At 36.3% G+C, this 14233-nt stretch overlaps 1 protein-coding gene across 2 annotated transcripts in view; it reads right to left on the bottom strand.

Moving 5' to 3' along the window:
- Window positions 1-578: 578 nt before the first annotated feature.
- LOC139766586 (1-acyl-sn-glycerol-3-phosphate acyltransferase alpha-like) overlaps window positions 579-14233 on the bottom strand; it is a 126588-nt gene continuing 112933 nt past the window's right edge. For both annotated transcript variants that reach the window (XM_071695436.1, XM_071695435.1), the window contains exon 6: window positions 579-13982. In XM_071695436.1, coding sequence (XP_071551537.1) covers window positions 13935-13982 — 48 coding nt within the window. In that variant the 3' untranslated portion in view covers window positions 579-13934. The remainder of the gene's footprint in view (window positions 13983-14233) is intronic.

The raw sequence follows: 14233 nt of genomic DNA on the forward strand, positions 1-14233 counted from the left end.
AATGGTTGATGTTTTGCTCTGTGTGAGAGATTGTTCATTCAAGGTGACTGGAGGGTGTGAGCTGGATTCATGTCTCTCTGGGGTTCAAAGAATGACTGAAGACTTCTTTGGAGATGCTAACATTGGGGTCAGTCAAATGCTTTGCTGATGTCTATTGCCAATAATATTGTATGGGAATGGGGTTGTGGTTGGTTGAAACCATTCAGGATGTATTGTGTGAGTTCAGTGTGTACTGTGGAGGTAGAGCATTTGATTCTGAAGGATGTGTTGAGTAAGCTCAGTGTGTAATTGTGCAGGCAGAGTGCTTGATTTTGAACCCATGTTGAGTGGGTGAGACTGAGATGTCTTATTTTTTTTAATGTTGGGGATAATTTTTTTTTGCAAAGTCTGGATACTGAGAATACAAGTGGTAAAAGGAGAGGCACTTGTGTGGTTCAGTTGATTTTAGGATTAGCATTATACTGATGAATTTCCAGATGTTCAGGATCTAGCTGTGCAGCCAATGGTTGAAGATATCTGTAAGTGCTTGGATTACAAGTGAGCCATGGTGTTTTATGTGAAAATCAATCCGCAATGTGAAATGTTGTTACTGTTTTACTCATATACCTTCCTCAATCAAAAGTGTATCAAAGAATATTATACACACTGCATATAGAAAATTTACCAAACCCTTCAAAAACATGATGCTATGATATGAATTGAGAGTATGTATTCTATTTGATAACACAGCCTTGTAGACTGTTTATGTTAATGTTATTCTCAAATTTGCAAAATGCTCTTTTTCTTAAAATTTAACATCAATTAAAGCAACTAGTGTCTTTAATATGAAAAGCCATGCAAAGTCTGGGTTCAAAAGAGATTCACTAAGAGCATATCACTTCATTTTCATGATAAATGATTCATCTATGCAATGCTGGACATATATTCAAAGCTTTCTGACAAATGTTTCAAGCATTGTTAAGACATTTCATGACAAAAAGCATTGGATAAAAATAATTTAGGAAAACCCATTACATGGAATATTATGACTTCAAAGAAGTAGATTAATACACTGGTTACTGGCATTACCTGTCATGAAAATATTCAACTGAAAACTTAAAAGTAAAAGTTACACAAACTATGAGAGAATTTGTGAGAATAAACACAGAAATATTACAGAAAAATCAAATACATACACTAATTGTCAACACTGGTGCTTCCACAAGTTTGTAACAAAAAGCCTCAGATATTCATATATGATGAGTAGTACAATTTCATACAATAAACAGTATCAAATACTGTTTTAAGAGCATTTGGCTTATGTAACACCATGTGAAGTGTTGTAAATCTTTATTCATGCAAGACACAAATGTTTCATGTACCAAAAATTCCTGATTTTTAAACATCATCAGAAATATAATTTTTCAGCATCTCATGCATGAAAATAAAATTCTATAAAAATAACAAATAAATCAAAGTAAATTGCAAAAGTTGCCATAATGTGAATAAAGCATGGTCTTTATAATTTAAGCTAATCCTGAGAAAACACTCATCTTCCATTTACTGTGCTTCTCAACAAAATGAGTAACTCACTACTGCAGGGACGGATGAAGTCTGTCTCCTGTGCATTGCTAACTAGCCTGGGTGTAAGGAGCTACCAGTACAGCAAAGACAGGAAATGAGTACACAACATGCTAAAAAGTGTATCACAAAGAACAGCAATATATCATTGAATGAGTGTCTCAGAGTATCATACCAATATAATAATTCTGTTGCTATCTTTGGAACACTTGTGAAAAAATAAAGAAAAAAGATTGCATATTTACAATCTAAATCATTTATATAAATTCTTAGATCATCATTTTTATTCATAATTTCAATATATTTATTATGTCCATAAAATAACATATTTGCTTCCTTCCTTAATTCATCACTGATACTGGAATACCAACATACCTTACTAGAAGACAGTTATACTTGGTAACTAGCAAAACCACTTCTTGTGAAAGGATACAGGTCCATGGAGATACAACCAACTGAAACTAAGTTATATACAGAGAAAGTGTTTACAATAGTTCCCAATGACTTTCCATCAGATCAGTCATTATAAAATCTATCTAGTGCAATTTATCCAGAAACTGAAGATGATCAACGATCTATCTATTTTTTTGCAAGGCAATACTGTCTAATGCATATTTGTGCTTTAGTGTCGTTGTTCCAAGATGTACCCATACACACGACCAAAAATATGCAAATGAATAAAATTGCATGAGATTTGCCACAATACCACATCTATATTCTACAGTATAACAACAGACTATGGCAATGCTGAAACAATCTTTTAGGCAGATGACACATTTCCTCCTCCTGGTTAAATAAATCATTACCAATGTTGTCCAAAACTACCTACCTGTATCAACCTGGACCACTTTCCTTCAGGAAAACTGAACAAGATGATAACTAAACAACTCATCTAAGTATGGAAACTGCTGCAAGTCCACAGCAATATTCCCATTCCTTTAATAAAACAAGCAACTTGATGGAACAGGAATAATTTGTATCTGCAAGCAAGCAGTTATTGGTTACCCTAAAAGCATTTGTATAGAAGCAACTAACAAAGTGTGAATTATACAATGATTTCCTAAAAACTGCAACTTTAGATCCCAAGTTTAAGCTTCTGAGGGCCACCCAAAAGCCCTCAACTTACCAAGCTTAGAAAAGCTTAGAAAAGAGATGGTTATGAGGTGATTTGATGCAGGTATTCAAAATTATCAAAGGCTTCAGTAACCATGATCCGAGCAGCTATACAAGGCTAGATCAGTCTGATTTCACTCATAATAATGGATACCAACTCATGGGGAAATGCTTTACTTTGAATGAGGCTATGTACTTATTCTTCAACTGGACTCTTTACGATATGGAATAATCTTTCTTTCTTTCTTTTAAACTATCCGCCATTTCCCGCATTAGCGAGGTAGCGTTAAGAACAGAGGACTGGGCCTTTGTGGAATATCCTCACCTGGCCCCCCTCTGTTCCTTCTTTTGGAAAATTAAAAAAAAGAAAAAAAAAAAACGAGAGGGGAGGATTTCCAGCCTCCTGCTCCCTCCCCTTTTAGTCGCCTTCTACGACACGCAGGGAATACATGGGAAGTATTCTTCATCCCCTATCCCAGGGATAAATATGGAATAATATACACATAAAAGTATTCAGAAGAACATCACTGATATGTTTAGAAACAAACTTGGTAAACACTTCACTTCTTTTCCACAGCTAACATTGTTTGTGCCTCCAGAGATATATTTCTCATTAAGTCCTCCTTTCTCTACATCATAAAATTCAAGATTCTGATATTGCAGACAGCCTCAAACAGACACAATGAACTGTTCCAGTTTGCTTCCCTCTACATTCTTTCTATGTTGGTGCACCACCAATGGTGAATAATTTCTGATAAAGGATTTCCTCAACAAACTGACTTGCAAACTTGTCTAACCTATAAAGCCCCACCCATCTCAGTGTAGTGCTACATCTTCAAGTTACATTTAAGAACCCCAAGAAGCAATACAAACTGGATTCTGATTTCTTCATCTTCACCTGCCACACAACCAGTGCATCACAACTCCTATGCTAAGGCTGAGGTAAAGAAGTACCTTAATCAAGCTGAAAGAGCACAATCTCCTTCACATCTAGAAGGAGCAGAAGTCACACCTAACCATAGTGACCATACAAACCTACAAGTCCTTGGCTGTTTTGGCTTCATCAACTATTAATGAGAGCACATTTATGGTAGTAGGTAAAGTGTTTTACCCTAATAACAGCTGCCTAAAAGATGGTACCTTTGAAGAGACATGATGATTCAAAGCAATGCTGAAGTATCTATTTCTGGCCTCAAATTTTCAAGATGTAATAGCAAGAATGCTGAGATACAGTTGACGCCTATAAAATAAACAATAAAGATCAATTAATGCAGGGATTAGGATTTGAGTTTATGTTAAAAGTAATTACATAGTAATCATGTGAAAATTATTACTGCAATAACAACTTCAACAAGTAACTGTACTGGCAATCAATCTTCAATCTTTTTAATGCAATTGTGCCTAAGCCTAGGTTTTACTGATAAACAAATGAAAATAGACAGAAATGAAAACATGATAAGAAAGTCAAATACCAGCTGATTAATTGCAAATAAAAAAAGGAAAACACTTACCCACGTAAACACAATGTACACTAAAAATGCTCAGTGCAATGATCATTATCAGAGAATCATACTTCAGATTTATTTGAAATCAGACGAGGAAAGCGGTCATCAGCTGATTTTCCTCTTCTCTCTCTGCTTTTCTATTTGTTTAACCCTTTTCCATTCATTATCTAAGGTCTGGCTTCAAAGAAGACTTGTGTCCATAAATGAAGACTATGACACAGAACTTTTAGTTGAAAAAACAATTCAGGGAAGTTGAATACCTGTGCTATACTAAATTGAGTTTCTGTGGACATCAACTCAGTGGAAAAAGCCTATGAAGATAATACTCTAGTTTTCCAGGCACTAAGTTGCAAGAATTCTTGCAAAATCAAAAATTAGACTTACCTTGATAATAAGAAGAAATCAAAAAGAAAATGGATGATCCTCAGTGTAGATCTGGGATTAAGTCTCTGACTATAGCAGTAATCCTCTAGAAACTATGAGTAGAAAAATAACTGAAAGGCAAGAGGTACATTTCCATACATATGTATTACCATTATTCCATGAGTTTATTTACAAAATGCAGTTATGCTACCCCACCACAGGTCAGATAAACAGCTAATGAATAATAATGGCCACAGACAGTTTAATACTGCAAACAGAGATGGATGTTCACTCAATGAAACTGATAAATCATGTAGCCCACCTGATCAAATGTGACAGAGGCAGGGCAATCCATGAGTTACTTGTAGGCTTAGCTAAATGAACATCTCAGAATAATAACTATGTCTGAACAGCCAACAAACCACAGGTCCCAACTTCTTACAAGTTAGTACAATATGGTGGTCAGCTGAAAAATATGTTCAAAGGATGAGTGAATAAATAATATCCAAAAAGAATACACAAGAGGTAACAAAAGTGCATTTCATCAGTAGAATGGGAAGCTACTAATCCTGATGCAAACATCATTAGAGCCAGTTGATCTATGAAAGATTTTAAAAATGCCTTGTAAATGATGGGCTTGACTTTCCTTGTTTATTTACCATTTCTTGTCCCAATGTCAGATATCCCCCTTGATCGTTGTTCATGGATTAAAATCTCAGCGCCTTAAATTAATTAATATGTGAGCTTCTGATAATATCACTGACCATTTTTGTAATTCAAACTACAAATATTCTAATTCTGTGAATGCATACATTAACTCCATACTGGTTTCAAATAAAATATGTCATGCATTCTTTCAGGCCATCGTATTAAGCTCTTTCTGATAAGTTAGATTTAAGGTCATTCTCAGAAGCTTAAAAGGGTTTAAACAATACATGGAAATGCCACCATACAACAGTGACAGATCAAGAACTACGCATGACCCATTGCACTCCTAAAATATGCCTAACATTTAGCAAATACTCACTCAACAAACCTGCATGGTCTTTATTTCATTGAAATTTTTTGGTGATGCACTATATAGCTCATCAAAGAAACTTTTCACTTTACACACTTCTGATTCTTCCCTTATATCACCCGACACTGCCAGCTTAAATGGTGATTTGCTGAGTGCCACACAATCAGACATGGAAACAATTGTAACTATATGGCTGCAGCACCATTTTTTTGGCTATTTGTTGCACAAAGAAAACAAATACTCTTTTGTAAAACAAAGATTATTTAGTCCAATTAGTAGAGCTGCTACAGTTTAAGCAGTAATGGTTATTCAAATTGTGTAAGATCTAAAAACATACGTGACGATTACATCCAGTCCTAGCAACTGCACTCTGATACACGTTTTGATTTTTTTACTTAGTGATGATTCCATAATCACTATGCCAGTTTTGAGTATTCTCTACTTAGTCTCTCCTTCTCACAGAAATAGCAATATGTCTGCACAAGAACGGGCATTATGCAAAACACATCCCATGTCCATTCCAGTAAACAAATGAAGGTCTATAAAACTGGGCAAGTCACTAAATGGATGCTCAACCTTGCAAATATTCTAAACAGTTCAAAATACAGGACAAGTGGATTCTAAGCATGACAAATTCTACTTGGCTGCCTTATTTTCTAATGCATTTTTTGTAAGCTTTATACCTAAGTTCATAAACTTTTTTGGTTGATGCATATAAAATTTCTTGTGCTTTTTGTAACTGCATGTGCAATTTTTTGTGCTTTTTTTTGTATTACTGTTCTTGTTTGAAAAATTTGTTCCTTAACTGTTGTCATTATGACTAAGTTGTTTCACCAATAGCTTCCACAATATCATCCAGCAATTCACAGCAAAAACCTAAGCCTTGCATTTTGTCAGCACCTAACACTGAAATATTCTTGAATGCACAACAACTAAGTTCACCTTGTCTTGTGTAAAGCCACTCTTATTCATGCAGTTTTTCTTAATACTGACCAGAAGACCAACACTTCAGGATATCAGTCATGTTACAATTGGGTAAAGAGTCATTGGATTTCAGTTTTGTGATGTTTGCATCAGTGTGTTTACTGCGCATGAATATTTATTTCCACAGTTATGGTCACGTCACTTAACATAGAGCTGATGCAGGCCTTTCAACATCACATTCAACTTTACAGTATGTTCTTTTATAATACACTTCTCCATGGCTAATATAATTATCACTTATGTTGTAGCATGAAAGGAAAATGTACACATTACCTACTACACATGGAGTAATCCAGTTATGAAAGTCCTGCATAAATCACTACACGGATGAATGATACTATTACAGGATTATACCAGCAGTAACTAATTCTAGAGTTGGCCGCATAACCTGTGTTACCAATATGTTTCATCTATTCTATCTATCTCTGACACCTGTTCCTTTCGGGAATTCCCATAAGGGGGTGGCCACAGCAAAAGAGGTTCCATAACTGGTGAACTCCAGTGCCGCTTCTTTGCCATTAATGCTTCACCCTTAATAGGCCATTGGCAGATGGCAACTTTAGTGCAGTGTTTTCAGAGGCTCCTACCCAAATTTCCAACCATTTTCTATTTAATAAGCCTATCTAATGTTCGAATCTACAACTTCTACCTGATGCTCCCAGCTACTGTTCCCACCCAGTGCTTCTACCTAATGCTCTTGTCTAATGCTCCTACCTACTTCTTCTATGTGTTGCTCGTACCATTCTGCCAAAAGTCAGCACTTCGCACAGAGCTCACCACAGGAATATTTAAAGATATGAAGAATGAACTGAGTGAATAAAGTGTTGTCAAGTTTTTTGTGACAAGAACATACTGTGTTTGTGGACAGAATGCCAGCAGTCCATGTGTGGGTGAGGCAGAAAAATATAGTTCATCAAATATTACCATGTGATCATTTATAAAGTTTTGTCATATCAAATGTTCACCAAAAGTACCAATACCTAAAATCTTTGAGGAAAAGTAAGTGAGCATAATAAATTTTTCTACACAACAAATCACTTTCAATTAAGCTGCATAGACTGATCAAGAAATTTGATATTTCTGGGAACTCAAGGATTCTCAGGTCATGAGGCATTTGAAAATGAACAAGATTTAAATATGTACCAAATTTGCAACATAAACATTGCATTAACTGGGGTGTGAAAGTGCACCTGAATGAAAGGAGAATTGTAAGTGCACCTGAATGAAAGGAGGAGAATTGAACAGTTCATTATGATACAGCACATAACTCATCATCAGGGTATTAAAATCTTCACAAAATTTTACACCTCTTATATGGGATAAAATGAAAATCCTAGCTTACTAATCATTAACACAGTCACCTCCTTTCTTAAAAAAAAAAAAAAAAAAAAAACTGCAATACCATCCACTACGGCCACATTCCCTCTTCATCTTACAAAGCTTTCACCATCTGTCTTTTTTTCACAATACCATCTGACATGACCCTCTCTTTCCATACCTCCAAGTCCAAACCATCCTACATTTGCTAACCTATCATCAAGGACATTCAAGTCATCAGAATACTTTTTTTTCACTTCAAGAGACTCCAGTCATGGTCAGAGATCCACACCATGGCCAGGACTTAAGCAAAATATAGAGAAGTTAATGGAAAGAGGAAAAGCAGAGACAATGGAAAGAATTTACAGATTCTAGAGAAAGTGAAAAAAAATATCTTTTAAAAATGCACCAGGTCACAGTTATTGGGAAAGAAAGGAGAGGGTGGAGAGTTCTAAAGCTTTAAGGTGTACGGAAAGAAAAATGATCAAAATGGCCTAAGCTTGAGTTGCTAACGGCCACACATTAAGCAGGTGTGTAGCAGCTTGCCAAGTATTGTGTGGTCTGGCTAGTGGTGAGGGTACACTTGCTCCATCTCCTCTTCACCTCATCTCTGCTTGTTACCACTTCCTAATTTGCTACCTTCACTGATACCCCCATTTGCTCTCATGTTTTTCTCACTGTATCAACCTCCTTCCAAAACATTTTCTAACTCTCCATGAAAGTCTGCTGATACCTGCTTATCTCAATTCTCATTGGCCACCTTTTTCAGCCAATGCACCTTCCTCTTAGCATTCTTCCACTTTCTCTAATACATCTCTCAATCCATTGCATTATTTCCCTACAAATAACACCCATATACCTCTCTCTAATCTATCCCTGGGGACAAGGGAAGAAAGAATACTTCCCATGTATTCCCTGCATGTCATGGGTGACTAAAAGTAGGTGGGAGCAGGGGCTGGAAATCCTTCCCTCCAATTTTTACTTTTCTACAAGAAAGAACAGAGAAAGGGGTCAAGAGAGGGTTTTCCCTTTAAAGCTCAGTCCTCTGTTCTTGATGCTACTTCGCTAACATGGGAAATGGGGAATATGTATGAAAAAAAATAAATTCTCCTTAATGTTTCACTAGCAACATAAGTTTCTCATCTCACCACTCACCTACCCACTTCTTATCTTCTGCTGGCTGCACAATTCTCTCACACACGTAAGCAGTTCTTACCTAAAATCTCAATTTCACAACTTCATATGCTCTTACCTATTGCCCTTCTACACTCACTCTTTCCTGGTTCCTCTCAACAAAAGCCTTTTTTCTAAGCTGACTCACTTTCACTATCTACTTTCCACCCATATCATTTCCCATTTCCTCTTTTCCCAAAGCCTGGGAAAATCTTCACCCTGGCCTCTATCACGTAAAGATCAGACATCCCCTAGATGCCCCTCTCAGCATATTCATATGATCCTATCCAAGAGTATCTCCTCGGCAAACTTATCAATTCAAATATAATCCAATAATGTCCCTTTTCCATTATCTGGATATACTCACCCACATATACTTATGTTTGTCCCCCATTTTTTGCCAAGTGCTCTCAGGTATTCAGCAAACAGATCCACAAATTGTTTACCATTTTCAGTGAAATCCTGGATACCCAATGGCCTACAAGTATACCTTTAACTGCCACATTAACCACTCTAGCATTCAAATCACCCTTCACTAATATTTGATGCTTTCCATTTGGCTTATTGACACACACACACTCAGCTCCATCCAAAATGCTTGTCTTTCTTCCTTACTTTTTGTATTTCTAGGTGCATAAGAACTAATAATCATCCTGCTCTCATAATCCAATTCCATTTTCACCCACATTAATCTTGGGCTTACTTCCTTATACTCTTTTACGCATTCCCACTCCTCCTCCTTCTGAGTGCTACCCTTCCTTAGCTCTCTTACTTACCCGACCTTAACATTAACACATTCCCAAACATCCCTTCCCCTTAGCTTTATTTCACTCACAGATAGAACATCCAGGTTCTCCTCAAACATACAATCTCTCTTTTCTTTTTCTCATTTTAGTTAACTCAAAAAATCATTCTGACATTCAAGCCTGAACATTCGAGGAAAATGAGTACTCTTTGCTTGGCTCCTTCTGTTCCAACTTTTAGAAATCAAAATTCAAGGAAGGCAGGGTTTCCAGGCCCCGACTTTCATCCATCTCAATCACCTACAACACACAGGAAATGCATAGAAGATATTTTTTCCTCTAATCCCAAAGATATATATTATCTATTCAGAGCTAACTCAGGACCAATATTTATAGAAGAGCTCTGTTGTTACCCAGAACCTCTTTCTAAAGGCTCCTGCAACCCTAGGCTGTGCTACTTTCAGTAGCATGGAAATACAGACTGATTAGTTCTTTGATGAGATTTTTACTTCCAACGATAAAACCTTGCTGAAGGTGAACTTTCACTCACAGTGTAGCCTCCTGCAAGTGGAGCCCATTAACACACCAGCCCCCAGGAAATAGCATCACCAACCCCTGCATCAACGAGGTAGCACCAAGAAACAGACAAAGAAAGGCCACATCCGCTCACACTCATTCACTAACTGTCATGTGTAATGCACTGAAACTGCAGCTCCCAATCCACATCCAGGCCCCACAGACCTTTCCATGGTTTACCCCCTGACATTTCAAATGCACTGTGTGTATGTGTGTGTGTTTTACCAGATTCCACCTGCTCGAGGTTACACCATGAATGAAAAGTCACCTATGGCAAGGCTGTAACATCAGGAGTACTATCTCATCAAAGAATGCACTCCAAAAGAGTTTACATTCCCTGTTACTGGAAATAGTGCAGTCCTGGGCTGCAGGTAACACCAAAACTCCTTTATACAAATTGGTCCTGGTGCATTTATAAATAAATATATATAAAATACCAGATTTCATCCATCCCAATGAGTTATCCTGTCCAAGTCTGAGTTTAATGAGAAAGTGGTATCGAGACAAGATGCAGATTGAGTGAAACAAGGATCAGACTTTAAGGATGTGGAGGAATGCAGCGTAGAGTCATCAGTGTATGGTGATTAGGGAGAAAGAATACTTCCCAAATATTCCCTACGTATCGTAAAAGGTGACTAAAAGGGGTGGGAGTGGGGAGCCGTAAATCCTTCCCTCCTGATTTATTTTTCCAAAAGAAGAAACAGAAAGGGGGGGCCAAGTAAGGATTTTCTCTCTAAGGCTCAGTCATCTGTTCTTCATGCTACCTCACTAACATGGGAGATGGCGAATGTATGAAAAAATATATAGATATACACGTACATTTCTTTTTTCATAACTGTCTGATGTTCCTCACATTAGTGAGGTAGCACCAGGAACAGATGAAGAGAGGGCACTTTTTTTCATACTTGCCTTGTTTAACTGGGCTCTTCCTCACTGAAGTTACACAATAAGTGATCAGCCACCTTTGGCAAGGCTGCATCATCATCAATACATGAAAAACACAGTCTCACAGAACTTCTCACTTCAAAGGAGTCCATCCTACCCCTGCTAATGAGTGTTATCACAGCAGTGGAGCTGCAGGAACCCCTGGAAGAGAGGTCCTGGCATAACACCAGGACCCTCTTTGAGAGGGGTCCTAGGGTAATATTATCATTATCAATAAATATACACACACATATATATGAAACAGTCAAACTCTATATTAGTATGCTGCAAGGTTTCCAGAAATTCTAAGAATGAAAGAGCTTATGGAAAAACATAATTACACTAAAATATGAGGTAACGTTATTCATACCATTTCTGATACAAAAAAAATCACAAACCTGAATGAGATGCAGGGCCAGTTAACCTGTTGTAACTCAATGGACAATTAAGAATGAGAAACTCTTTCTATAGATAACTCATCAAATGACACATGATACTGCTTATAATATTTTAAAAAAATGTAGCACTGAGTCAAAAACTTTAGGATGAGGCAGTCTAAAACTTACTGCTATAAGGTTGTTTTTACAATATTTTAAAGTGAAGTTACATTAAATCCATGTGAATATTTACAAATTCTAAATAGCTTTGAGAAATCTATTCTTTCTTTCTTAGATGCATGATTTTATGAAACATTTTTGTTGCATAATAAATTTTTGTATCCCTTCTCAAATGATTAAATCTACTGAACACAGTTTATTTTCTCATATACCAAATTGCCTTTCTCTATATGACTTTTGGAATTCTGTGTATGCAGAACAATCTTACTGACTATCTGGACACCCTTTCCATTGTGGTCAGTGTTTACCTATTAACCCTAATACAATAAAAGAATTACTGACACACAAGCACACATGCAAGTGGTCAAGCTTAAAAAAAGCAGAAAACATAAAAGAAATATATTGCAAGGAGTATTTGTGCATACTATAAAATTTAAATTTCTAAATATTAGGTAATAATTATACAGTACTATAAATTACAGAAATCACAAAAATCTTAAAAATAATGTCCTTATAGGCTCCCACTTTGGAGCATGGCACCTTCTAAACGAGATGAGTTTCCTTAGTTCAGAGCCTGAACATGGTAAAGTGAATTGCTCTGCACACAACACAGTTGTCTAACAATTTACAAAATCTATCTTCTCCAGCTAGAACTTAGCCTTATGACCTGTACATGCAAAGCATTACTTCTGAACTATAATGCCCGATTAATCTTACACCATAATTCACTTACTCCACACAAAACTGAAGATGAACTGCATTTAAAGGAAAACTAATGGAGTAACAGCAAAGATATTTCCTAATCCAATCATTTGCTGCCTGTAAGAGTTCATTACACAAAAATTCTTGGTATATTTGAATGAATTCTAAAACTGACAAAATACAGGACTTCTGCACTTGCAGGGGTTTTCCTTTCATATCTTTCAATTAATTCTTTTTCTCTACCTCTTAGTTTTCATATTCTCTTTTGAAAAAGAAGAGGTACACTACAAAACTCCAAAATGAGGAAAGTTTATGAGACATCCCACACAGTGGGAACTAGATTAATTGCTGATAAATTACATATGTTACACATACATTTGATATAAATAAAAAAAACTAGAGCTATCTGGCTTTCTTTCAACCACATTCAACTTAGAAAGCTATGTTAAATGACAGGCCTTTTCAATCAAATCTGTAAAATATCTTAACAAACAAAAAATATATTCAATAAAAAGTATAAAACAACATATCACTATAATTTACATTAAACAGGACATAAAAGCCAAAGTCTAAACCATGATAGCATGATAAAAGAATGGCTCCTACGCTCTGGTAGCTCTTGCAACTGACTATAATCTAAACTGTTAACATTCACAGATGGGGACATCTTATGGATAATTAATGACTGTGAACATCATCACAGAAAAGAGAGTTAAGCCACAGAACAGGAAAAACGTTTTGTGCCATGTCACAATGTTATGTTGTTTAAATGTCGACCATGATACCATTTTATATATCAATGTAAACTGTGAATATTACCATAGAGAAGTTCAACCACAGAACAGGATAAACTTTTTGTGCCATGTCACAATGTCATGTTGTTTGTATGTCTATCATGATACAATAATATAATAATGTAGGTTAACATGATATTCTTCTAAGGTTTACCATGAGCTAATCTTTGGTCCAATTGCCAGCATATTGACTATACTAAAACCCAACCCTGTCTTTAGAGGTGACCTTTACTACACTGGTACACAGGCAACACCTTGTGCAGAACTAGATTCAACTACCAATGAGTTACCTGAAGCTGGCCTCTGGGAAAATAAGAATCTTTCCATGATTTGTACACTCATGCATTCAAAAACATTCAGTAATATATAATAATGAAGTCACTTAAATCACAAGTTCCCTAACATCCACAGCCATCCCAGCAACACATGAAATGATAATTTACACTTTCACTAACTGATTCTGGGCATTTCTGTTATGTATTCACTAGACCATCTAAAGCACAACCACCATAACAAAGTGTGATGGTAAGGAGTACATTCACAACTGGAAGAAGCACACTAGTGAGAGTGATGAGGTGCTTCTATGAAAAGGGATTCTCCCTGGTTTAGCTATGCTTCTTAACAGCTTCTGCCAAGGGCCACGGATGATGTACCTGTCAAAATAAGAATTACATATGAAAAAGTGTGGCACAAAATGTGGATGATTTACATAAGCAATAAAATTCAAGATAATACTTCTCATCCAGGACTACTTTCTGATACAGTATTGAAACCTGCAAATAACTTCAGTGTATCTCATACATACCTTTCATCAAAATCAAACTAAGGCATTGCATGCAGATTCTTCCCTTTAATGTCTGGATTCCAATCACTTTTAAGTCTGAAAACCTAAAAGGCAATTCTC

This window comes from Panulirus ornatus, chromosome 58, assembly GCF_036320965.1.
Source record: "Panulirus ornatus isolate Po-2019 chromosome 58, ASM3632096v1, whole genome shotgun sequence".
Lineage (NCBI taxonomy): Eukaryota > Metazoa > Arthropoda > Malacostraca > Decapoda > Palinuridae > Panulirus > Panulirus ornatus.